General features: G+C 40.4%; 1 protein-coding gene and 1 non-coding gene across 2 annotated transcripts in view; both read left to right on the forward strand.

Moving 5' to 3' along the window:
- Positions 1–26,411, forward strand: part of LOC136316767 (lysine-specific demethylase 6A-like) — a 318,159-nt gene that overhangs the window by 264,456 nt on the left and 27,292 nt on the right. Inside the window, 5 exon segments of the mRNA XM_066248929.1 lie at positions 383–488; positions 1,365–1,570; positions 24,012–24,076; positions 24,158–24,232; positions 24,772–24,920. Of these exon segments, the coding sequence (XP_066105026.1) occupies positions 383–488; positions 1,365–1,570; positions 24,012–24,076; positions 24,158–24,232; positions 24,772–24,920 (601 nt within the window).
- On the forward strand, positions 12,078–12,153 carry TRNAD-AUC (transfer RNA aspartic acid (anticodon AUC)). Its single transcript has one exon. It is a non-coding gene; the product is annotated as a tRNA-Asp (tRNA).

A 26,411-nucleotide genomic window follows, 5' to 3' on the forward strand; every position in this document is an offset into this window, starting at 1 on the left:
TATTTTGTATTTTGATAACTTTAAAATCATCAAAATTTAATTTCACTTTTGTCATTTTTATATAAGAACTATATAATTATATTTGAAAAGCAAACTCAGGAAATATTTTTGAATTGCTAAAATATTTAAATATATTTTACTGTTAACATAATTTTAATAATAATCAAATTTTAAATGTATTTCTCTAAAGGGAAAATGTATATAGCAGTTATAGCCTAACAGTTTTCTAGAAAGACTGATGATAAACATGTAACAATACAATGTTAACGGTTAAGGTACTTTGCAGATGTTAAAATGCTCAGTTAATGAAAAATGAATATGAATTTGTGATATAATATTTAGTTATTTTTCTGATATCTAATAAAACATTTTAATTTTACAGTTGGAAAATAAACGTGATGCTTTCTTTCCTCCATTACATCAGTTTTGTACAAATCCCAAAAACCCTGTTACAGTTATACGTGGCCTTGCTGGAGCTCTTAAATTAGGTAAGGTTTTTAAGAACAGTCTGACCATTTCTTTTATTGTTCTTATTAAAAATGTAGTCAGAAACCTATTGATTTTTCTTTTCATTTTTGAGTTTTTATTTTAATGTTCTCTTTCTCAAAGTTCAATATTTGAGAAATTCATTGGCTGTCAATATTCATTGGCAAATTTATGGTGAATTTTAGGTTTTAATTTGGTATCATTATGCAACATGAATGGTTTAGATAAATAACAAAGAATTTTTGTGTATAAATTGCAAAACCTGGGATTATTTTAATAAGTGAAATAAGCCAGTTAGGGAAATATAAGTGTCATGTGGTTTTACTTATATGTGGAATATAATGAACCAAATAATCTAACAAACAAATGGAAACAGACTTACAGATATGGAGAACAGACTGACAGCTGTCAGAGGGAATGGGGGTTGAGTGTGGGTGGAAAACATGAAGAGATTAAGCAAAGAAATGAAAGTTTATAGATACAACAGTATGGGGATTATAGATGGAAAAGGGGAATGGGGGAGGTAGAAGAGAGGCAAAGGGAATAAATGTTGACTAGGGGTGGTAAATGTGCAATGCATTACAGAGATGATGGATTAATGGGACACCTGAACCCTTTGTAATTTATTGACCAGTGTGACCCCAATAAATTAAAAATTTTAAAACTGGAGATCCTCTTTATAATGCATAGCCTCTTGTGACACCTGTGGTGATCATATCTGGAGCTTCAAGGGTCTGCTATCTGGATTTGGTACCATATGGTTTGAAGCAGTTGTCATGGAAAGGGATGGAGCTCTGTGTCCTTTTAGAAGTGCTTTTTAAAAGTTAACTGTACTAAATACAATTTTATTTATTAATGTAATTTATTTATTTATGAAGATCTGGGGCTTTTCTCTACCAAAACTTTGGTAGAAGCCAGCAATGAACATGTGGTAGAGGTGAGAACACAGTTGTTGCAACCAGCTGATGAAAACTGGGATCCCACTGGAACTAAGAAAATCTGGCATTGTGAAAGTAACAGATCTCATACCACAATTGCTAAGTATGCACAGTACCAGGCCTCCTCCTTCCAGGAATCATTGAGAGTAAGTATTTTTTCCTTCAATTCTGTATAACAATTTGTTTAGTTTACATAATTGTGTTTTAAAAGGGCTGTAATTTACAAATTATTAAAGTTTTAAGAATTTACACTTAAGTTCACCTGACCAGGAGGTCACACAGTGGATATAGAGTCGGCCTGGGACCCTGAGGATCCAGGTTTGAAACCCTAAGGTTGCCAACTTGAGAACGGGCTCATCTGGCCTGAGTGTGGGATCATAGCCGTGACCCCATGCTTTTTGGCTTGAGCCCAGAAGTCACTGGCTTGCAGCCGAATGTTGCTGGCTTGAGCAAGGGCTCAGCTGGGGCCCCCAAGAAAAGGCACATATGAGAAAGCAATCACTGAACAACTAAGGTGCTGCAACTATTAGTTGATGCCACTCATCTCTCTCCCTTCCTGTGTGTCTGTCTGTCTGTCCCTCTTTCTCACCCTCTCTTGCTCTCCAAAAAAAAAAAAAAATTAAGCAAGGGTCATAGTTCATAAACTGTATATTGATAATAGAGAAATAAATTAACTGTCTTATAAGAATTCTCTATTTTTGAAATGTACTTATTCCAGATGGTAAATATGTAGTTTACTTAATAGTTGAAGAATAGTTTTAACATAAGAAAGTTATGTGGGTAACTCTCATTTTCATCTGTTTAGTGGGAGGATGTTCTTATTCTGTTTTAATCTGAAAGATACTCCCATAGAAAGCATTAATACTCTTCCTATGTCATTCTAAGTTTCTAAAAAATGTGTAGGATTAGCAAAAGGTTTCCAAAATACCTCAAAATACATGAAGAGTTTAAAAAAACGAAAACAAAAACCTGAATCAGAAAGTGAGTACTAAAAGACCTAATAGGAAGTAAATCAGAAATAGACTCTCTTGGTAGGTGTTAAAATAAGGACTTTTGAATTCTTTCACAAAGTAAATATAACAATAGCAGTGAGGTCACTAGATATTTTACTCAAAAACTTAATTTGTTTTCTGTGTCTAAATTTAAACTGTAAATTTGAACTGAGTATGTCATAGATAGAATATTAAGATCTTATTAAAAATAGATAATAGGCCCTGGCCGGTTGGCTCAGCGGTAGAGCGTCGGCCTAGCGTACGGAGGACCCAGGTTCGATTCCTGGCCAGGGCACATAGGAGAAGCGCCCATTTGCTTCTCCACCCCTCCGCCGCGCCTTCCTCTCTGTCTCTCTCTTCCCCTCCCGCAGCCAAGGCTCCATTGGAGCAAAGATGGCCCGGGCGCTGGGGATGGCTCTGTGGCCTCTGCCCCAGGCGCTAGAGTGGCTCTGGTCGCAACATGGCGACACCCAGGAGGGTCGCAACATGGCGACGCCCAGGATGGGCAGAGCATCGCCCCATGGTGGGCGTGCCGGGTGGATCCCGGTCGGGCGCATGCGGGAGTCTGTCTGACTGTCTCTCCATTTCCAGCTTCAGAAAAAAAAAAAAAAGATAATAGAACGAGGTTACAGTTAGATATTCCTTATTAACCATATTTCTTGAAACAAAAGACTAGCTTTTAGTAATTTTTTAATTAAAAAAAATTTTTTTTTTTTTTTGTATTTTTCTGAAGTTGGAAACGGGAGGCAGTCAGACAGACTCCCACATGCGCCCAACCGGGATCCACCCAGCATGCCCACCAGGGGGCGATGCTCTGGCCATCTGGGGCGTTGCTCTGTTGCAACCAGAGCCATTCTACTGCCTGGGCCATCTTTGCTCCAATGGAGCTTTGGCTGTGGGAGGGGAAGAGAGAGACAGAGAGGAAGGAGAGGGGGAGGGGTGGAGAAGCAGATGGGCGCTTCTCCTGTGTGCCCTGGCCAGGAATCGAACCCGGGACTCCTGCACGCCAGGCCGACGCTCTACCACTGAGCCAACCAGCCAGGGCCACAAGTGTAATTTTTTAAAGAATGTATCGAAGTACTGTAATTGGGACATGTAATTGAAAGTTTTACATATTGGCCCTAGCCAGTTGGTTCAGTGGTATATCTTCGCCCAGTGTGTGGATGTTCCAGGTTCAATTACTAGTCAGGGTACACAGGAGAAGCGCTTATCTGCTTCTCCACTCTTCCCCCTCTCACATCTCTCTCTCTTTTTATTTCTCTCTCTCTTTCTATCTGTTTTTCTGTATCTCTTCTCCTCTTGTAGCCATCACTCAATTGGAGCAAGTTGGCAGCAAACACTGATGATGATTCTATGACCTCTGCCTCAGGTGCTTAGAAGAGCTCAATTGCTGAGCAACGGAACAATGTCCCCGAGAGGCAGACCATTGCTGCCTACTGGGCTTCCAGGGTGGATCCCACTCAGGGGTGCATACAGGAGTCTGCCTCTCTGCCTCCCGTCATTGAGTAAAAAAAAAACAACACACAAAAAGGAAGTTTTACATGTTTAATTAATTCTTTCATGTTATTTTTTTGGGATATTTAAAATTCTGGCCTCATTTTTATATTTTTCATCATTGAGTAGCATTAAGTTCATTCACATGATTGTGCCACTATCACTATTATTCATCTCCAGCAACTTTTCATCATCCGAAATTACACAATCCTTAATTTCTCACTTTTTTTTTACTTACTGACTTTAGAAAGAGGAGAGCTAAAAAGACGAGGGAGGAAGGAGAGGCTAGGGAGAAGTGGGAAGCATCAGCTCTCAGTTGCTTCTCATATGTGCCATAACCAGGCAAGCCAGGTGACTCAAACTGGGAACCTCAGTATTTTAGGTCAGTACTTTATATAGCCACTGTGCCACCACAGTCAGGTTGTGTTTTCTCTCAAAAATGATTACCACTACCTTCTTTCCACAGTCTCTGGTAACCACTATTCAATCTGCTGTTTCAATAAGTTTGACATTTCTAGTGGCTTCTGTAAGTGAGATCAAATAGTAATTGTTCTTTTGTGTTTAGATTAGTTCATTTAATAGAATGTCTTCTAAATTCATGCATATTTCACAATTTAAACTTTTTTAGAGCTGAAAAGTCCTTCATTGTTGAGTAGATAACACATTTTGTTTATCCCTTCATCTGTTGATGAGCATTTTTATTTTCACTCTTTGGCTTTTGTGAATAATATGAGTATAAAAATTGGTGTGCAGATTTGTTTGTATCTGCTGTTTTTTTGGGTTGATAGCCAAAGTTGAATGAATTGGCTACATTATATGGTGATTCTGTACTTAAATTTCTATAATCTGTTTTTACAATTGCTGTACTGTTCCGTGTTTCTACCAGTATTGAACAAGAATTCCAGTGTCTCCGCTTGCTACTACCCCCCCCCCCCAATAATAGCAAATTTAAAGGGGCACTTCTTCTATGTACCCTGGCTTGGAATAAAACCTAGGACTTCCACATGCCAATCCAGTGCTTTGCTGCTGAGCCAACTGGCCAGGGCCACAGATTCTGTCAGATATTTTGTCAGATACTTTTCCTCCATCTATTGATATGATCATACGATTTTTATCTCTTACTTTGTTTATGCTATATTACATTAATTGACTTGTGGATATAGAACCAATTTGTTTTGTTTTTTGTTTGTTTGTTTGTTTGGTTTTTTTTTACAGAGACAGAAAGTGAGTCAGAGAGAAGGATAGACAGGGACAGACAGACAGGAATGGAGAGAGATGAGAAGCATCAATCATTAGTTTTTCATTGCGCGTTGCAACACCTTAGTTGTTCATTGATTGCTTTCTCATATGTGCCTTGACCGCGGGCCTTCAGCAGACCGAGTAACCCCTTGCTGGAGCCAGCGACCTTGGGTTCAAGCTGGTGGGCTTTTGCTCAAACCAGATGAGCCCGCACTCAAGCTGGCGACCTCGGGGTCTCAAACCTGGGTCTTCCACATCCCAGTCCGACGCTCTATCTACTGCGCCACTGCCTGGTCAGGCGGATATAAAACCAATTTGTATCCCAGGAATAAATCTCACTTGATGATTGTCTGTGATCTTTTTAATGTATTGAAATAGGTGTGCAATTTTTTTTTTTTTTCAGAGAAAGAGAGAGAGTCTGATAGAGGGATAGACAGGGACAGACAGACAGGAACGGAGACATGAGAAGCATCAATCATTAGTTTTTTGTTGCGCATTGTGACACCTTAGTTGTTCATTGATTGCTTTCTTTTTTTTTTTTTTTACTTACAAATAAATTTTTATTTTAATGGGGTGACATCAGTAAATCAGGGATCAAACATCAGTTTTTTGTTGTGACACCTTAGTTGTTCATTGATTGCTTTCTTATATGTGCCTTGACCGGGGGCCTTCAGCAGACCAAGTGACCCCTTGCTCAAGCCAGTGACCTTGGGTCCAAGCTGGTGAGCATTTTGCTCAAACCAGATGAGCCCACGCTCAAGCCGGCAACCTCGGGGTCTTGAACCTGGGTCTTCTGCATCCCACTCTGACGCTCTGTCCACTGTGCCACCGCCTATCAGGCAAGTTTGCTAATATTTTGATGAAGATTTTTGAGTTGGTGGTTGTTAGGAATATTGATCTATAGTTTCATATTTTTGTAATGTCTTTGCCTACTTTTGGAATCAGGATGATGTTGATTTAATAAAACTGAGATTGGGAGCCTTTATCGTTTTTTGTTTTTTGGAATAGTTCAAGAAGGCTAGTTGTCAGTTGTTCTGTGATTGCTAAAATTTACCTGGGAAGCCATCTGGTGTACCCATTGTTTCGTGGAAAGTTTTTGATTACTGAATCTGTATTGTTAATACAGTGTGTCCATAAAGTCATGGTGCACTTTTGACACTTTTGGTCACAGGAAAGCAACAAAAGATGATGGAAATGTGAAATCTGCACCAAATAAAAGGAAAACCCTCCCAGTTTCTGTAAGATGATGTGGCAGCATGTGCACATGCGCAGATGATGACATAACACCGTGTATACAGCGGAGCAGTCCACGGCCATGCCAGTCGAGATGTGGATGGTACAGAGGAAAGTTCAGTGTGTTCTGTGGCTCTCTCAATTCGAATCCGTGACCAAAGTGCAACATGAGTATCAGCGTGTTTATAACAAAGCACCACCACATAGGAATAACATGACTCGGTGGGATAAGTAGTTGAAGGAAACTGGCAGTTTGGTGGAGAAACCCCATTCTGGTAGGCCATCAGTCAGTGACGAGTCTGTAGCAGGGGTACTGCCCACTTTTGCAGTGCTGGTCAGCCTAGTCCCAGCTGCCCACTTAGTGGGCGTTTCAGCTTTTATGGTGGGCAGTGGCAGAGCAACCAAATGGCGCCACGATTGGCCCACCATGAAAGCTGGAACACCCACTAGTGGGCAGTAGGGACCAGGGTGACCAGCACAGCAAAAGTGGGCGGTTCTTATAAAATGTTCGACTACCCCTGCTAGAGGCTATATGGGATAGCTACCTAAGGAGCCCTAAAAAATCTGTGCGTGAGCCCACATCGAACTGCAGTGAATAGGTATGAAACTGGGAGAGTTTTGGTGCAGATTTCACATTTATATCGATTTTTGTTGCTTTCCTGTGACCGGTCAAAAGTGCACCATGACTTTATGTACACACTGTAGTTATTTATCTGTTCAGATATTTATTCTTCTTCATTCAGTCTTGGAAAATTGTGTATTTTTAAGAATTTATCCACTTTTGGTTTGCCTGATTTGTAAGCCTATGGTGTTCATACTAATTTATTTTTTGTCTTCCTGATTTGTAGTTGTCACTTTTATTTGAATTTCTGATTTTAATTAATAGAGTCCTCTTATTTTTTTCTTATGGGTCAATTTTAGTTACCTTTTCAAAGAACCAGTTTTGTATTTTTAAAGACTATTTCATTTATATTTACTCTGAACTTTATTATTTTCTTTCTTCTACTCACATTAGGCTTTATTTGTTGTTCCTTTTCAAGTTCTGCTAAGTGCAAGTGCAAGTTTAGATTGTTTATTTGAGATTTTTCTTATTTCTGGAAGTAGGCTTGTATTACTATGAATTTCCCTCTTAGATCTACTTTGCTTGTAACCCAGAGAATTTGCATCATTGTATTATCTTTAATAAATTTGATTTCTTCCTTGATCACATTGTCAACCCATTTATTGTTTAATAGCATGTTATTTAGTCTTCAGTAATTCTTTTGGTTTTCAAGTATTTTCTTGTTATTGATTTATGTTTTTATATCATATCAGAGAAGATGTGTCTTAATATAGTTTTATTAAATTTGCTGGGATTTTTTTTTTTTTTTTTTTTTGCATTTTTCTGAAGCTGGAAACAGGGAGAGACAGTCAGACAGACTCCCGCATGCGCCCGACCGGGATCCACCTGGCACGCCCACCAGGGGGCGACGCTCTGCCCACCAGGGGGCGATGCTCTGCCCATCCTGGGCGTCGCCATGTTGCGACCCTCCTGGGTGTTGCCATGTTGCGACCAGAGCCACTCTAGTGCCTGGGGCAGAGGCCACAGAGCCATCCCCAGCGCCCGGGCCATCTTTGCTCCAATGGAGCCTTGGCTGCGGGAGGGGAAGAGAGAGACAGAGAGGAAGGCGCGGCGGAGGGGTGGAGAAGCAAATGGGCGCTTCTCCTATGTGCCCTGGCCGGGAATCGAACCTGGGTCCTCCGCACGCTAGGCCGACGCTCTACCGCTGAGCCAACCGGCCAGGGCCATTGCTGGGACTTTTTGTGGCCTAACAAATATTCCATGTACACTTGAAAAGAATGTATATATTCTTTGGCTTTGGAGTGAAATGTTTAAAAATATAAATTAAATCCATGAGGTCTAATGTGTAATTTAAGGTCACTCTTTTCTTGTTGATTTTCTGTCTGGATAATTTATCCATTGATGTCAATGGGGTGTTAAAATCTCCTATCATGACTATATAGCTATCAGTCTCTCCCTTTATGTCCATTAGTATTTGCTTTGTTTGTTAGTTTATTTATTTTTCAATTTTTCTGAAGTGAGAAGTGGGGAGGCAGAGAGACAGTCTCCTACATGCGCCTGAGCGGCATCCACCTGGTATGCCCACCAGGGTACAATGTTCTGCTAATCTGGAGTATGGCTCCATTGCAATTGGAGCCATTCTAGCCCCTGAGGCAGAGGCCATGGAGCCATCCTCATCACCTGGGCCAACTTTGCTTCAATGGAGCCTTGGCTGTGATACAGGAAAGAGAGAGACAGAGAGGAAGGAGAAGGAGAAGGGTGGAGAAGCAGATAGTTGCTTTTCCTGTGTGCCCTGGCCGGGAATGGAACTCAGGACTTTTACACGTGAGGCTGATGCTGTACCAATGAGCCAGCCAGCCAGAATCTGTTCTGGATATTTAGATGCCTTTAACCTCGGTGTGTAAATGTTTACAAAGATATCATGTTGTTGTATCGATTCCTTTATCATTATGAAATGTTTTTTTCTGTCTCAGAATCAATCATACCTGTGATTGATTCTGTGTGTAAGGTAATACTGCTACAACTCTCAGGCTTGACATAGTGGCCTAATGTAATAGATGTCCTATAAAGTCCTTCAGTTTTTGTGTTCACCTGATCTAGGTATTCTAGGGATGTCTGTTCTGTGGGTTGTATGTACTATTATTATTATAGGTAAGCCTTAATTACTTTTGACAGATTTATGGGTGGGGTTTATGAGTCTTATGCTGAGTGTCTGTTAGGATTTACCAGAAGGTATTTTGCATAAGATGATCCCACTGTGTGTTATTCACTTTATCAGGGTTCTGATGCCATTGAAGTTTACTTGTTGGGTACATTGTGGATCTAATATGTGGTGTTCTGAAGCCAGCCATGGGATGTATTGGTTCTGTGTTTTCTTGGGACAGTCCTATGTAGTCCAAAGTGCACTGCTGCCTATGACTGGTTTGGTGTCACCTGGTAGGAGCTCCAAAGTGATCTGCCATTGGTAGGTGCCTGCATGCTGCAAAGAGGTGCCTGAAGGTCACTGTGCTGGGAACTGAGGCCAACTGCCACTAGTGTCAGGGTCAGGGCTGCATATTAGCAAGATGTTAAAAGGCATGCTGAAACCAACTGCTGCTTGTTTGGGATTTGTGGACCTTTGAACAGATTTAGGAAATCTGTAACATGTGCCAAGGAGTTTTAGACCTGTGTGTGTGAGTTTGATGATGTAGGTTCTTAGAAAATTACGAAGGTGGGATAGAGGTTGTTAGCAATTTTGATAAGTACTCAGATCTGTGCTTGGATGCTATGTGAGGTGAGGGGGCTTTAATAAAAGAGCCCATCAGCACTTTTACCCTGAAAAGATAGGTTTCTCCTGCCCTCGCAGTAAAGCCAAACAATTTGGCTCCTCTCCATATATACCTGACTCCACCTGATCTGCTGCCCAGCCTTGGGGCTCAGAATATGTGAGTCTGTCAGTAAGTAAGTCTATGTGCAGACCCTTTTAGTGAGAAATGCTAGTCAGGAGGGTTAGCCTTGAGGAGGAATCCTGGTCCAGGTTTAGATAAGTGATGGGAGGAGAACTACAGGAAATGCACTGGGGTCAGATCACTTACAGTTTTTCCTGCTAATTGAGATTTTGATAAGGGGCCCTGGACCGGACCTAACATTCCAACCTTTTGTTGTTCATGAAAAGGGGGCAAAGGTCTCTTCCTTTGTAGCTGCTTACTGCTGGTTAGGATCAGTGAACATTTAGGGGGATGGGATATATGGGAGTTGATTAGTTGTTTATATCCATCTTTTCACATTCAGGCTAGGGCCTGGTATGGAGTAGTGCCTTGAAGTATCATAATTCCTCCAATGAATTGATTGGTAAATTCCCTCAAGTGTTCCTGGAGGACAGAAGAAAAAACGCATACAAGACATGGTTCGAAATTAAAGCAAAGATGAGGAGGGTTATAGGACCTATGAGGGAGGGGAAATAGGCAAGCGTACCAATTCATTTTGTTTAACTAAGGGTCCTTGGTGTTAGGTTGACATTCTTTTATCTTAGCAGCTTTTCCAGTTAGCTGATGAGCCTTGCCTCAAGATATATGTCATTGATGGACATAGAAATGTCATTTCGCTAGGAAGAGGCAGAGCCGCCCCCCCCCCCCCCCCTTTAGCTCTGAGGTGATGTAATCTTCATCTGTTTTGTAAGGTAATGGCTGTGAGTGAGTCTGGTTTTGTAAATTAAGATTTTTGCAACATCATGTAGGCTCTTTTGTAGTCCTCTAACTGGGTTTTTAAGTATTGTAGAGTTATGGCTAATTCCCCTACGCTCATCCCAACCGTGAAGTTATGCTGAGAGTTTGTAAAGGAGGAATGAGCTGCACTGCCCTCCTGTGTCAGAGTTACTGGATCACTGGAATGGGTAGGGACTGGTTATTGGGCACTATAACAGCATTGGGAAAGAGGTATGTGAGAGTACAGTATTTTATCCAGTTGGTAGGAAGACCGTTCTTACTGTGTGAGGCAGGGAGAGAAAAGAATTGACACAGAATAAGGAAGGAATGAGTCAAGGGGTGACTTTCTAGATGACAGAGGAGGAGGAGTGATCAGCAGGTTAGAGGGAATACCTTCAATTCCAATAATTGAGATGGAGGAAGCATACAGCGGGCCCAAAAATTAAGGGAGTATTGAGTAACTGGCCCATATTTAATAGAAATGAAATGGCCTTGCCCTGTAGAGTTACCCCGAGGGTCCCATATTCAAATGATGGTTCTGGAGGCCTTGGGAGATGCTTGGGCTGGGAAGCAAAAGCTCCCACACCTTAAGGCAGGGGTAGTCAACCTTTTTATACCTACTGCCCACTTTTATATCTGTGAGTAGTAAAGTTTTCTAACCGCCCACCAGTTCTACAGTCATAGTGATTTATAAATTAGGGAAGTCACTTTATTCTATAAAATGTATAAAGCAGAGTTAGAGCAAGTTAAAGCATATAATAATAATTACTTACCAAGTACTTTATGTCAGATTTTTGCTAAGTTTGACAGAATAATCTTTATAAAACAACTTACTATAGTTAAATCTGTCTTTTTATTTATACTTTGGTTGCTCCGCTACCGCCCACCATGAAAGCTGGAACGCCCACTAGTGGGTGGTAGGGACCAGGTTGACTACCACTGCCATAAAGGGTTTGTGGGCAGTCTGGCTTCCAGTGGTCCACACAGTTACAAAAAGGGCAGCATCTAGCTGGTGGCCACGGATTGGGACAGGAGCAGTTTCTATGTGTCCACTGTCCACACTTAAAGCAGGCCCCCTCAGGGAGGGCCAATACATTCCTGCTGTGGTTCTTTGGCCTTTGGGGACTTTCTGTAGTTTTAGAGACCAGTACCCACTTTGGCAAATTTCTGTAAGGCCTCAGTTTGGGCTAGTCTCTGTTTCTTCTCCTGATTACTAAAAACCTTAAAGGCCAGGTTTAGAATTCTCCTTCAGATGTCCCCTTCCTCTGTAATATATGTGTCCCTTTTTTTACCCTGTTCACGATCTGAGTTCCTTCTCTTTTTGCTCCTTCCCTCTGCACACTCTGCAACCTTTACACATCTTCTGCAACTTTCACAAACTTTCTTATCCATTCAGATATAACCAGCTCCCAGAACAACATATTTTCTTTTCCTTTAAAAAGTATTTCAGGCCCTGGCCGGTTGGCTCAGCGGTAGAGCGTCGGCCTATCGTGCGGAGGACCCGGGTTCGATTCCCGGCCAGGGCACACAGGAGAAGCGCCCATTTGCTTCTCCACCCCTCCGCCGCGCTTTCCTCTCTGTCTCTCTCTTCCCCTCCCGCAGCCAAGGCTCCATTGGAGCAGAGATGGCCCGGGCGCTGGGCATGGCTCTGTGGCCTCTGCCTCAAGCGCTAGAGTGGCTCTGGTCGCAATATGGCGACGCCCAGGATGGGCAGAGCATCGCCCCCTGGGGGGCAGAGCACCGCCCCTGGTGGGCGTGCCGGGTGGATCCCGGTCGGGCGCATGCGGGAGTCTGTCTGACTGTCTCTCCCTGTTTCCAGCTTCAGAAAAATGAAAAAAAAAAAAAAAAGAAAAGAAGAAAAAAAAAAAAAGTATTTCTATTCCTTGTACCTTTTATCACTAAAACCATACTTTTTTTCCTAGTAATCAGAAATTTTAGACTGTTATTTTTATGAATGTTTTTTGACCCCTAGAAACAGTTTTTTTAATTGACAATCATACTTATATTTTCAAACGACATAGCCGATAACAGGAATCTTTTGTATATCCAAGGAAAAAAACCCATTATTTTCTGTTAAGAACTTTTAACACACATTAATTAAAATTACACCAGTACTAATGTCAAATGCTTTTCCAGTCCACCTAATTAAAAAGACATTTGGAATAATTTTATATTATACTATAAATATAAAAAATTAATAATTGCAGCAAAGTCAAGACTCTTCATTTGTCCTTGGCAGCCTTCCAAAAACTGTGAAAATAAGTGAAAGTAGGCTACTGAGCTGCTTTTATTTAAAAAGTACCATTTGCAGCCTGACCAGGCGGTAGTACACTGGATAGAACATCAGCCTGGCATTCTGAGGACCCAAGTTTGAAACCCCAAGTTTGCCTGCTTGAGTGCAGGCTCACTAGCTTGAATGTGGGATAGAGGGCTTTGGTGGGATAAAGGTCAGTGGCTTGAGTTCAAGGTCACTTGCTTAAGCAAGAATGTATCCCCTACCTAACCAGTGATGGCACGTGGATAGAGAATCGACCAGGGATGCTAAGGGTCCCAGGTTCAAAACCCCAAGGTCACCAGCTTGAGTCACTGGCTTGTCTGAGGGTCCCCCTTTTGCCCTCATCAAGGCACAAATGAGAAGCAATCAATGAGCAACGAAGGTGCCACAGTAAGAGTTGATGCTCTTCATCTCTCTCTCTCTCTCTCTCTCTCTCTTCCTCTCTCTCACAATATTATATATATATGAGACATATATCCATCAAGGTAGTATCACACAGAAAATTTCTCTCACCTAAAGTCTTCTATGCCTATTTTATACTTCTCTCTAATCCCTGGAAACCACTGATATTTTACTTTCTCTTATTTTTGCCTTTTTCAGAATATTATATAGTTGGAATTGAATGGTATTATTTTCACATTGAGTTTTTTCACTTAATATGAATTTAGATTTTTTTCTGTCTTTATAGATTGAGCTCATTTCTGTTTATCTGTTAATACCATCTATTTTGTGGCTAAAATAAAGTTTACTTATGCATCTAGAGAACGTGAAGAAAAAATACTATCTGACAAACATGATAGAACATAAGTGCCTTGCTCATGCACTTATTGTGCAGTGCTTTCAGTTTTTCACTTTGACATATGATATCAGTTGTAGTTTTTTGTAGATATTCCTGTGAACTGAGAGGATTCTTCTGTACTTCAATCCCATTGAGAATAATTTTATCATGCATGAGTGTTTGGTTTTGTCCATGCTTTTTCTGCATTTATTATGATCATGTGATACTTCTTTTTTTAGCCTGCTATTTTGATGGATGACAGTGATTAATTTTCTAATTTGAACTAGCCTTTCGTACCTAGAAAAAGTAATACTTGGTCATGGTATATAATTGTTTTTATACATAGCTGAATTTGCTTTTGCGTTTATGTTGATGATTTATATTGGTCTCTAGTTTTTTTTCTGTAATGTCTTGTCAGTTTGATTTTGACCTTGCCGTAATCGTTATCCTGTCCTCATTGTATAGTTATGAGATATTACCTCCTCTGTTTCTGTAACAGATTTTAGAGCTTAGGCATAATTTCTTTCTGCAAGGTTTGTTGGAATTCACTAGAGAACTCTTGGACGTTTAGTGCTTTCTGTATGACAGGTTATTGTTACTGACTCATAGGCTTATTCAGATTATTTCTTTCTCTCATTGTTCACCCTCAGCCACCACAGTGTGCCCCATTACACCTCCTTTACCCCTCTTCTCTCTGGGCCTTGCTACCCTGCTATGTGTATCTATGTGTTATGTGTATATATATATATGTATATATATATAATATTATATATATATAATTTTAATGTTTATTTTAGTGATTTTAGAGACAGAGGAAGGGAGAGAGAAACAGGAACATTGATCTGTTTATGTATGCACCTTGACGCGGGGTTGAACTAGCAACCTCTGCACTTTAGGATGATGCTTTAATCAACTGAGATATCTAACCAGGCATAACAATATAGTATACTATTTTTTTTCTCTAGTTCCTTGAGTCACTGCTATCATTCCATTCACCTATATTGAAGCATGTATATATAAAGATATATACATATAAATATCCATAATGTAGTCAATCTTGTATCTGAAAGGGGGTTAATAACTAAAATATAGAAAGCAATTCTGTTCAATAGAAAACGAACCCTGGCCGGTTTGCTCAGTGGTAGAGCATCAGCCTGACGTGCGGGAGTCCCGGGTTGGATTCCCGGCCAGGGCACACAGGAGAAGTATCCATCTGCTTCTCTACCCCTCCCCCCTCCTTTCTCTCTGTCTCTCTCTTCCCCTCCTGCAGCCAAGGCTCCATTGGAGCAAAGTTGGCCTGGTCGCTGAGGATGGCTCTGGCCTCTGCCTCAGGCGATAGAATGACTCTAGTCATAATGGAGTGTTGCCCCAGATGGGCAGAGCATTGCCTCCTGGTGGGCGTGCCGGGTGGATCCCAGTTGGGCGCATGAGGGAGTCTGTTTGACTGCCTCCCCGTTTCCAGCTTTGGAAAAATACAAAAAGAAACAAAACAAAACAAAAAAGAAAATAAAAAACAAATACAGGTTCCTCGGTTTATAACACAGTTTTGTTCCTATAATAGTGTCGTAATCCAAATTTTGGTGTAAGTCTAACAAACCCTAGCCTAAGTCACTTCCCTATCCTAACACAGTTGTAAAATTGTAATCTAGAACATAAATACTCAACTAAGCCACAGAAAAAGGAAAAGAACAGAAATATACTGTTCTGTACACTGTACTGTAGTAACAGCAAAAAATGACACAATTGAGTGTAAAACTTTATTCCTCACCTTTATTCGTGTGGTTGGCTTGCACATTGGGAGGGGCATTGGAAGGTGGGAGAGAGGAATCTGTTGGGAGGAGGAAGCTGGAGAGGCAGGAGAACCTGCAGAAGGTGCTGGAGACACTGGGTCAGGGGAATCAGGATTGCCTAAGGAGCATGCAGGAGACGCTGGAGATGATCCTACCTGCACTACAGGTGTTTCATCTTGAGAAGCAGCTGATGTGGAGAGCACAGGATCTGTTGCAGGCCTCTCTCCTTTCTTAAATAATTATTCCAGGCCATCTGGAAGGTTGATGACTTCTCTTCCAAAATCTGCCAATAACATTGTAAGGCATCCATAACAGCTCTATAGACCTTACTGAATCTTTCTTAGATGGGGTCCTCAGCCTGAAATTTTGCCAACACATCTTGTACCATAGAAAAACCTTTTGCCAACCCTTGATAGTAAATCTCTTGGGTTCTGGGGTTTCTGTCTCCCTCACTCATAGACACATATAACTGCATATTCTTCCACTGCATGCAGAAGTGTATAGTTCACCCATGTAGTCCCTGAGTATGATGCTAATGCTGTAAGCCAAAGATTTCATGTCCCAATTTTTTTTTTTATTTTTTTGTATTTTTCCAAAGCTGGAATTGGGGAGGCAGTCAGACTCGCGCATGCGCCCAACCGGAATCCACTCGGCATGCCCACCAGGGGGTGATGCTCTGCCGCAATCAGAGCCACTCTAGCACCTGAGGCAGAGGCCACACAGAGCCATCCTCAGCGCCCAGGCAAACTTTGCTCCAATGGAGCCTCGGCTGCAGGAGGGGAAGAGAGAAACAGAAAGGAGAGGGGGAGGAGTGGAGAAGCAGATGGGCGCTTCTCCTGTGTACCCTGGCCGGGAATCGAACCCGGGACTCCTGCACGCCAGGCCAATGCTCTACCGCTGAGCCAACCGGCCAGGGCATGTCTCAATTTTTTTAAGTTTTTTGGGAGTGAGCATCATAAACCTGAAATGTCATATGTTGACCCTGTTACCCACTTTAAAAATGAACAATGGTCCTGGCCAGTTGTTCATTTTTAGTGCAGCAGTTCTCAAAGTGTGCGCCCTGGAAGATTTCTAGGTGTGCTCTATGGAATTCCAGAAAAATATGTGCCTGTTGGGGACCATAAAACCAACAGGGTTTTTGGAGTTTAGATTTTGGTGGTCAGAAGTGTGAGGAGTTGACTGTAAGCTGACAGACTGCCTAACCCCCACCTCACTTGCCTGATTAGGTTGCAAAAGGCTGTTAAGCTGTGGTGCTGGATTGTTTACACTACCCCCCATGTTCCCCCGAAAGACTGGAGGCAAATTTCTTCTATCCTTTGTTTGGTGTAAAGTTAAGATGATATGTATGGTGGGAGTTTTCTGCACTCAACACAATTAAGTGTAAAAAAAACAGGAATTCTTCAATGTATTGATGAAGAAATGAGAGTTTGCCTTTCAAATATATGCCCAAACATTGAAGAAATTGCTAGGACACATCAGGCTCATGTTTCTCATAAACATAAGAATGAAAAAATTTAACACATCTGCATCGGACCTGCCGAATTTACCAAATTTTCTAAGAATGTATCTGTGTATATATTAAGATAACTTTTTTGTCATTTTTAAAATTTTTTAATCCCTCTTTTTTTTACAAATTCTTAAAAACATAACTAAAAAAATGTAACAAAGGCCCTGGCTGGTTGGCTCAGTGGTAGAGTGTTGGCCTGGCGTGCGGGGGACCGGGGTTCGATTCCTGGCCAGGGCACACAGGAGAAGCGCCCATTTGCTTCTCCACCTCCCCCCCCTTCCTCTCTGTCTTTCTCTTCCCCTCCCGCAGCCAAGGCTCCATTGGAGCAAAGATGGCCCGGGCGCTGGGTATGGCTCCTTGGCCTCTGCCCCAGGCGCTAGAGTGGCTCTGGTTGCGGCAGAGCGACGCCCCTGAGGGGCAGAGCATCGCCCCCTGGTGGGCAGAGCATCACCCCTGGTGGGCGGGCCAGGTGGATCCCAGTCGGGCGCATGCGTGAGTCTGACTGTCTCTCCCCATTTCCAGCTTCAGAAAATTAAAAAAAAAAAAAGTAACAAAAATATATTTTAATGTCAGAATAAATTTAATTTTGTATTTATTTCATTTAATTACCATAAAAGCACAATTGGACTTTATATTTTATTTTTTAGTATTTGATTTAATTATTATAATATATTTTTCAGAAATTTGTATATAGTGTGCCTCCAATTATTTGTAGGATTTTTAATGTGCCCCTATTTCAAAACATTTGAGAACCACTGGCCTTGTGTGTGGATGTCCCAGCTTCAATTCCTGGACACGGCACACCAGAGAAGGATCCATCTGGCTCTCCATTCCTCCCAATTTCTCTCTCTGTTCCTCTCTCTTTTCTTCCTGCAGCCATGTCTTGATTGGAGCCAGTTGGCCCTAGGTGCTATGGATGGTTTCATGACCTTTGCCTTAGGCACTAAGAAGAGCTCAGTTGCTGAGCAACACAGCAATGCCTCATATAGGCAGAGAATTGCCCCCTAGTGGGCTTGCCAGGTGGATTCCGCTTGGGGCGCATGTGGAAGTCTACTCTTGCCTCCCTCCTCTCACTGAATAAAAGAGGAAAATAAAGACAAGGCTCTCAATAGAAGTGTTTCCAAAGAAGACATAAAAGTGGCCAACAAGTTCATGTAAAGATTTTCACCATTACTAATCATCAGGGAAATACAAACTGAAACCACATTGAGATACCACTTCACACCTATTAGAACAGCTGTTAACAAAATGATGAGATAAAAGTGTTGGAGAGGTTGTGGAGAAAAGGAAACCTTGTTTGTGCACTGTTGGGAGAATGTAAGGTGGTACAGCTGCTATGGAAAAGTTTATGTAGTTTCATATAAAAAGTAAAAATAGGCACTGGCCGGTTGGCTCAGTGGTAGAGCGTCGGCCTGGCGTGCAGGGGACTTGGGTTCGATTCCCGGCCAGGGCACACAGGAGAAGCGCCCATTTCCTTCACCACCACCCCCTCCTTCCTCTCTGTCTCTCTCTTCCCCTCCTGCAGCCAAGGCTCCATTGGAGCAAAGATGGCCTGGGCGCTGGGGATGGCTCCTTGGCCTCTGCCCCAGGCGCTAGAGTGGCTCTGGGCACAACAGAGCAATGCCCCGGAGGGGCAGAGCATCGCCCCCTGGTGGGCAGAGCATCGCCCCTGGTGGGCGTGCCGGGTGGATCCAGGTCGGGCACATGCAGGAGTCTGTCTGACTGTCTCTCCCCATTTCCAGCTTCAGAAAAATACAAAGAAGAAAAAAAAAAGTAAAAATAGATTACCATATTATCCAGCACTGAATATATCTGAAGGAAATGAAATCTTGAAAAGATATCTGCTCCCCCTTGTTTATTATAACATTTTTAGTTGCACAGGATGTGGAAATAAAGATGAAGAAACAAAGAAAAGGTGTTTATAAACACTCACTGCTCACAAAAATTAGGGGATGTTTTATCTCTATACTTATTTTTAAACACACACACAGTTCACCCTCAAACAACATGTATTTGTGTTACATTTTGTGTTAGGTTAAATTTGTGGGTGGCCTGTCCACTGGGAAAGGGAAAGCCTCCTTTCAGTTACTCTCGGCAACTGGCAGGTCGCGATATAAACCCCTGACTAGGTCTGACCTGGAGAGACATGCAGATCTGGACTGTCTAATCTCATATGAGAGAGCTGACAGGCTAAACCACTTCCTGGGACTATGGGTGAGCACTGGCGATAGCCAAACTGAAAACACAAGGTTGATGTATTTCAAAACTTTATTTATTTCAAATGCTTGGGTGCAAGCATGCTGAGATAAACCCAAATACTTTGTTGGCCCCGGGGAATGTTGGAGAAAGGTATTCATAGTTTAGTCAGGGGTCTTTGAAAAAGCAGCTGATGTCACTGCCTCTGTAGGTGCAAAGTAATATTTTTTCATGTATGCCTTGGAGAGTCACCAGTTTCCCCAAATTGTTTATCTCCTGGCTCAAATGTGAAAAGGAGGCCTGTGCTAGTGCCAAGGTTCCTGGGCAAGCCACACGGGTCTTGGCTTCAGGCAAGGCAGTCAACCTTTCACCCTCTGGTTTGCCCTGCCTTTGGGCAGGGCTCTCATCTCTTAGAAGACTGTTTATCAGAAGACAGTGCCCAGTGTGGGGCCTGTAGGTAGGCTGTTATAAACACTTAATGAGATTTAAACTCCTCTAATTGTCAGGTCCCTTTCCATGCTTTTTGTAAAGATAATTTTTTTGTTATATTTCAAAGTGAAGGCTAGAAAGCCATTAAATAAGACAGTAGCAAGCCAAGCCTGGCTAAGAAACTGGGAATGAGGGATTTTAGTTTTAAAGGGGGCTCTAGTTTTAAAAGCCGCCCTGAACCCAAACCTTAAAGTTTGAAGTGCACAGGTCAATTTATTCATTGAATTTTTTTTTTGTAACATACTGACAGCCATCCATATTCTCAGGTTCTGCATCCTTTGGATTTAAGCAATCATAGATTAAAAAACTGTTTTCCACCTGGGATTGGGAATCTGCAGATGGTATGGACCAACTCAATACAGTATTTTATGCCATTCATTATAGGAGACTTCGGTTAGCGGATTTTATTATTTGCAGAGGTCATGAAAGCAATCCCACACATATACTAAAGGAGAACTGTAGTTAAAAGAGTCAAAAGATTATATACAAATTTTCGACTGTTTAGAGGTTGGCAACCCTACCCAGTGAGCATTATTCAAAGGTCAAGAGTACAATGGAATATTTATTAAACCATAAGGAGGAAAATCCTTCCATTTTTGACAACCTGGATGGACTTCAAGGAAATTATACTAAGTGAAAAGTCAGAAGATGACAAGTAATGTTTGATTTTTGTTTATATATGGAGGTAAAAATAAACCAGACTTACAGAGAACAGATTGGTGGTTGCCAGAATTGGGGGTAGAAAGAGTAGGCAAAATGGGTGAAGGTAGTCTAAAAGTACAAACTTCATTTATACAGTAAAAGGTCCTCTAGATAGAATGTATAGCGTGAGTTGTAGTTAACAATACTATATATTTGAAGGTAGCTAAGAGTAGCTTTAAAAGTTCTCTATACAATAAAAATACTATAATTATATGAGGTAATGAATATTAAATAATATTGTCTTAATATTTCACAGTACATCTATTTTATTATTTCTTTACATCTAATGCCAATAGTGTTATGTGTTAATTTATGCATATTAGAGTTTCTGACATATATCAGTTTTATTCTATAAAGAACTCTTTACATGTTATTGCAAAGTTGTATTTTTAACAACAAACTCTAAATTTCTGTTTATCTAAGAAAATAGTCTGTCCTAATGGATCATTTCTCAGGATACAGAATTCTAGCATTATTTATTTATTGCATTTTAACACTTAACTATATTTAACTCTTCTGTCTTCTCTTGCTTTTAGTATGTGTTGGTAAAGTGCTGGGCTAGGGAGGTTTTCTTTAATCCTGTTATTAGTTCTCAGTCTTTTCAGTCAGCCTTTGTGCCTTTATACCATGAACTTTACTAGTGCCTATTTGACTTTCTTAAAGTCCTGATAAAATTTCAGAAAGTGAGGCTCTGGTTAAGTAGTTTTTCCTGTGGTTAAATCTTGTTAAGGACAGATTGCTTTGGGATATTTCAAAATGTCTGTTTTTCCCTTCCTCTTGAAGATAGGCAGTTTTCTTTGATATCTGTGAGAAATGAGTTGAGCTCTGAAAATAAAATTCATATTAGAGGGTTTGCGCCTGACCAGGCAGTAGCACAGTGGATAGAGTGTTGGACTGGGACATGGTGGACCCAGGTTCAAACCCCAAGGTCACCAGTTTGAGTGTGGGCTCACCAGCTTGAATGAGTGGACACTGGTTGAGTGTGGATCATAGACATGACCCCATGGTCTCTGGCTTGAGACCATAGGTCGCTGGATTGAGCAGAGGGTCACTGGCTCTGCTGTAGCTGCTCCCTGGTCAAGGCACATATGAAAAAGTGATCACTGAACAACCTAGAAGCTACAACAAAAAATTGATGCTTCTCATCTCTCTCCCTTCCTGTCTGTCTCTCTCTCTGACACTCTCTCTCTCTCTCTCTCTCTGTCAAAAAGAAAAAAGAGGATTTGTCCCCAGTTAGTGGGTACCAATGAGTTTTCAACTCTTAGATCTATCTACACTAACTCTCTTTAAAATTTTTAATTGGAATCCTTGGAGATTTCTGCTCCCATAAGTTGTGATTGTCATTATTCAACTTGTCTCTCCAGTTTGCTTTGTATTCTCTCTCTCTTACTTATTTGAGGATTGCTGATTTTATGTTTTGTTCAGCTTTTTATTTCTTGTTAGAATGAAGAGGCTATTTCTGAGATTTTCAAATGCTCAATTATTCTTCCTAACCTGTGAGGTTTTTTTTACACTTTAATGGTGTTATTTTTATAGTTATATGTCTTAGATTTAGTTAACTGATACATTTGGGGGGGTTGTTTTTCTTTCTTTCTTTCTTTGTTTCTTTCTTTCTTTGTTTCTTTCTTTCTTTGTTTCTTTCTTTCTTTCTTTCTTTCTTTTCTTTTTTTTTTGTGTTGTTTTAAGTGAGAGGAGGGGTGATAGACTCCCACATGTGCTCTGATAGGGCGATGCTCTGCCTACATGGGGCCGTGCTGCAACCAAGCTATTTTTAGTGCCTGAACTGTAGGCTCCATGGAGCCATCTTCAGCAACCCTGCCAGGTGCTCTTGAAACAATCAAGCCATGGCTGCTGGAAGGGAAGAGAGAGTGAGAGGAGGGAGAGGGGAAAAAAAGATGGTCACTTATCCTGTGTGCCCTGACTACATATCTAACCACGACATCCACATCCCAGCTCTATGCTCTACTACTGAGTCAGCCAGCGAGAGCCTTGAAGGGTTATTTTTGTTGTTGGTTTTTGTTTTTTGTATTTTTAAAGTGAGAAGCAGGGAGGCAGAGAGACAGACTCCCGCATGCGCCAGACCCAGACCGAGATCCACCAAACAACCTTACCAGGAGGTGATGCTCTGCCCATCTGGGGTGTCAACTCCATTGCAACCAGAGCCTCTGCCTGAGGCAGAGGCCATGGAGCCATCCTCAGTCTCCGGGCCAACTTTGCTCCAATGGAGCCTTGGCTGCAGGAGGGGAAGAGAGAGATGGAGAGAAAGGATAGGGGGAACGGTGGAGAAGCAGATGGGCGCCTCTCCTGTGTGCCCTGACTGGGAATCGAACCCGGGACTTCCACACACTGGGCTGACGCTCTACCACTGAGCCAGCTGGGCAGGTCCTTGAGGTCTTTATTCTTTTTTTTTTTTTTTTAACAGAGAGAGAGTCAGAGAAAGGTATAGATAGGGACAGACAGACAGGACGGAGAGAGATGAGAAGCATTAATCATCAGTTTTTCATTGCAACACCCTAGTTGTTCATTGACTGCGCTCTCATATGTGCCTTGACCATGGGCCTTCAGCAGACCGAGTAACCCCTTGCTTGAGCCAGCGACCTTGGGCTCAAGCTGGTGAGCTTTGCTCAAACCAGATGAGCCCGCGCTCAAGCTGGCGACCTCGGGTCTCGAACCTGGGTCCTCGCATCCCAGTCCGACACTCTATCCACTGTGCCACCACCTGGTCAGGCTTTATTCTTTTCAGTACGGATTTTTAGTTCTCTTATCACCATTTCCTTCTTGAATTATATTGGCAGCTTTGTGAAGTTGTTTTTATATATTTTTATTCAGCATTTTACTATCCTTACTAGTAAGGATGTAAATGTCTCATTATTTACATAGAAATTGTTGTTTCAGATACTTAGATTGTGAAGAACTTTATATACCCATAATCTTGTTAGTATGATTCATACAGGCATGGTCAGGTTATTAACCAAAACCATAATTAGAAATAGAAACTTTTTTTTAACTTACACATTTTTAATTGTGTATATTTGTATTTATATGCAAACATACTCCTGTGAGTTTATAATGTGTGCTTTTGTCTTGCTTTTTGTCATTTTTAAACACTTCTGATGCTCAGTACAGTAAACTTTTTTTTTATTCTCTTCTTGAATATGTGGCAAAAATTTAAAAACCACAGATTTCATTCTTAGAGAACAGTGTCAGTTGAGAAAAACATACTCTCCTCTTTGTTTTGAAATAGAGAATAGTCTTCTTATGAGTATGTATTTACAAAATTTCTTCTTAAAAAATCAGGTCTTATATATTATTTTTGTTCTATTTTTTAATTCTTAAAATTCCTTTTACATTATTTAAAGTGACATTTATTTGTTGGGCCACGATGGATACATTTTCTCTTACTTGCGTAATTACTAGGTTTTATAATACTAATTTTGTGGCAGATGGAATAGGTTGTATATCATGCCATTTGACTCAATTTTTCTTGATTCTTTACTTAATATGGTCATTGAAGATTTTTTAATGAAATGTGCTTATAAAAACTTAATTTTTAAAGTAGGACTTATGTAGATAGGACTGTTTTATTCACTTGTGTAATTAAAGCAGTAACTACTAGTAGGATAATATACATAATGTTTAATCTCTAGGAAGAAAATGAGAAAAGAATGCATCATAAAGAATATTCAGATAATGAATCAACATCTTCAGATTTGTAAGTAACTTTTAAGTGTTCAGTTAATATTTCTCTCCAAAAGGCATGGGTTTAATTTTTTTTTTCCCCCCCCCCCCTAAGTTCTGGAAAGAGAAGGAAAGGACCTTTTAAAACGATTAAATTTGGAACCAACATTGACCTTTCTGATGACAAAAAGTAAGTCCTCCAGTTCTGTTAAGTACAAGAAATTATAGCTTTTTTATTTTTCCCTTGTTATTTTTTATGTTGATTAAGCACCAGCATTTTGAAATATTTTTATTAGGTTTTAAATTAGATTTTTCTAACTGAAGAATGGCAAAAAATTAATTTTAATAATTTAAAAATTATCTTTCATTTACAAGATTTAAAGTTTTATATAATTACCACAATTTGTTTTAGAACTTTAAAATTGTCTTTTTATTGATTGATTTTAGGGAGAGAGAGAGTGTTTGTGACAGGAACATCCTTCTGTTACTATAAGTGCCCTGAGCAGGGATTGATTGAACTGGCAACCAGCAACTTCTGAGCTTCCAAATGATGCTCCAGACAACTGAGCTATCTGGACAGGGCAGAACTCTTTTTAAAGCTAAACATTCTAGCACTTTTGACTTAGTGGTGTAAATGTTTTCTGATCCAGTCACAAGATTTTTGAGACTACTTAATTTGCATGAATATTTGCAGTAGCATTACACTTTTGATCTGTTATTTTATTACAGGTGGAAATTGCAGCTACATGAGCTGACTAAACTTCCTGCTTTTGTACGAGTGGTATCAGCAGGAAATCTTCTAAGCCACCTTGGTTATACCATTCTGGGCATGAATACAGTTCAGCTATACATGAAAGTTCCAGGGAGCAGAACACCAGGTTAATTTTATGGAGTAATATATTTTGTATTATTGAAAAAAAAGTTAGTCACATGGGACACTTTTACACTATCAGTTTCTTCCCATTTGTAATTATTAAATCCAAAGGATTTTTAAATTGTTTCCCATTGGTAAAAATATTTGTAAATTTCTTTTGACTGAGAGTATTAATTTGTCTTCATGTGTCTTTTGTATTTTTTATATGTAAACTGCAAAACAGAAAAATATGTATAACTTGGAAAGGAGTCATCACTTAGTGAAGTAACTTTATGATAACCACAAGCTGACAGTTTTTATCACAGTTTCATTAAGAACTATTTTATTTTAGATCATGAACTTCCTATGCTTAGTATACATAATAAATATTTTTATTGAAAATAATTTTAAAAGGCCTGACCAGGTGGTGGCACAGTGGTAGAGCGTCGGTCTGGGATGCGGAGGACCCAGGTTCGAGACCCTGAGGTTGCCAGCTTGAGCGCAGGCTCATCTGGTTTGAGCAAAGCTCACCAGCTTGGACCCAAGGTCACTGGTTCCAGCAAGGGGTTACTTGGTCTGCTGAAGGCCCACGGTCAAGGCACATATGAGAAAGCAACCAATGAACAATTAAGGTGTCGCAACGAAAAACTGATGATTGATGCTTCTTATCTCTCTATTCCTCTCTCTCTTTCTGACTCTGTCTCTGTAAAAAAAAAAAAGAAAGAAAAAAGAAAAGAAAAGAATTAAAATATGCACTGATATGCTGAAATATTTTAATATCTCAGTTTGCTACAATTTTTTGAATGTAATTCAAAAGTTTTCTAATGCAGTGGTCAGCAAACTTTTCTTTAAAAGGTTTTATAAACCAAGGCTTTATAAACCAAGATGTTAAATTGAAAATACTATGTGGGCACCTTTTTTAAAGTAGAAAATGCTATTTTTTTGCCTCTTCTAAAATCACAGAGTAATACATAGTAACTGTTACAGTTTTGTCTTCTAAAGGGGTAATGAAATTTCAACCGTCATTGGGCTTGAAATCAGTGTTCTGTATCATAAAAATCAACTTCACATGTGCCTCTTAGTAAAGCTATTCTATTGTACAATGAGATATTACTTTTCTTTAAAAATGTGTTTTCATATAACTATGTGTTACCAAATATTGCTATCTATGTATGGGCATGTTTTATCTAACTTAGTTGGTTGGAAGGCATATAAGAGTTCTATTAGTAATTTTCCTTTCACATTTCATGTATTGTAAATTAATCCGTAATTGGAAGTTTCTCAATTGCAAAATGGCTTTTACAAAATGGAAACACTGTGCAATTGCACTGACTGAGGTTTGAAAAGTGATACTAGAGCTGTAGTTCAAGCTTGAAAAATATGCTATTGTTGAGGAAATGGACTTCTGTATTCTTGTTTAATTTTTTTGTTTGTTTAATTTTTAATACCACACAAATTATATAAAGCAACTTGAAATTACTTGCAAATGCAAAACGTAATTGTCTTCCATATTACT

The sequence above is a fragment of the Saccopteryx bilineata genome, chromosome X (assembly GCF_036850765.1).
Source record: "Saccopteryx bilineata isolate mSacBil1 chromosome X, mSacBil1_pri_phased_curated, whole genome shotgun sequence".
NCBI lineage: Eukaryota > Metazoa > Chordata > Mammalia > Chiroptera > Emballonuridae > Saccopteryx > Saccopteryx bilineata.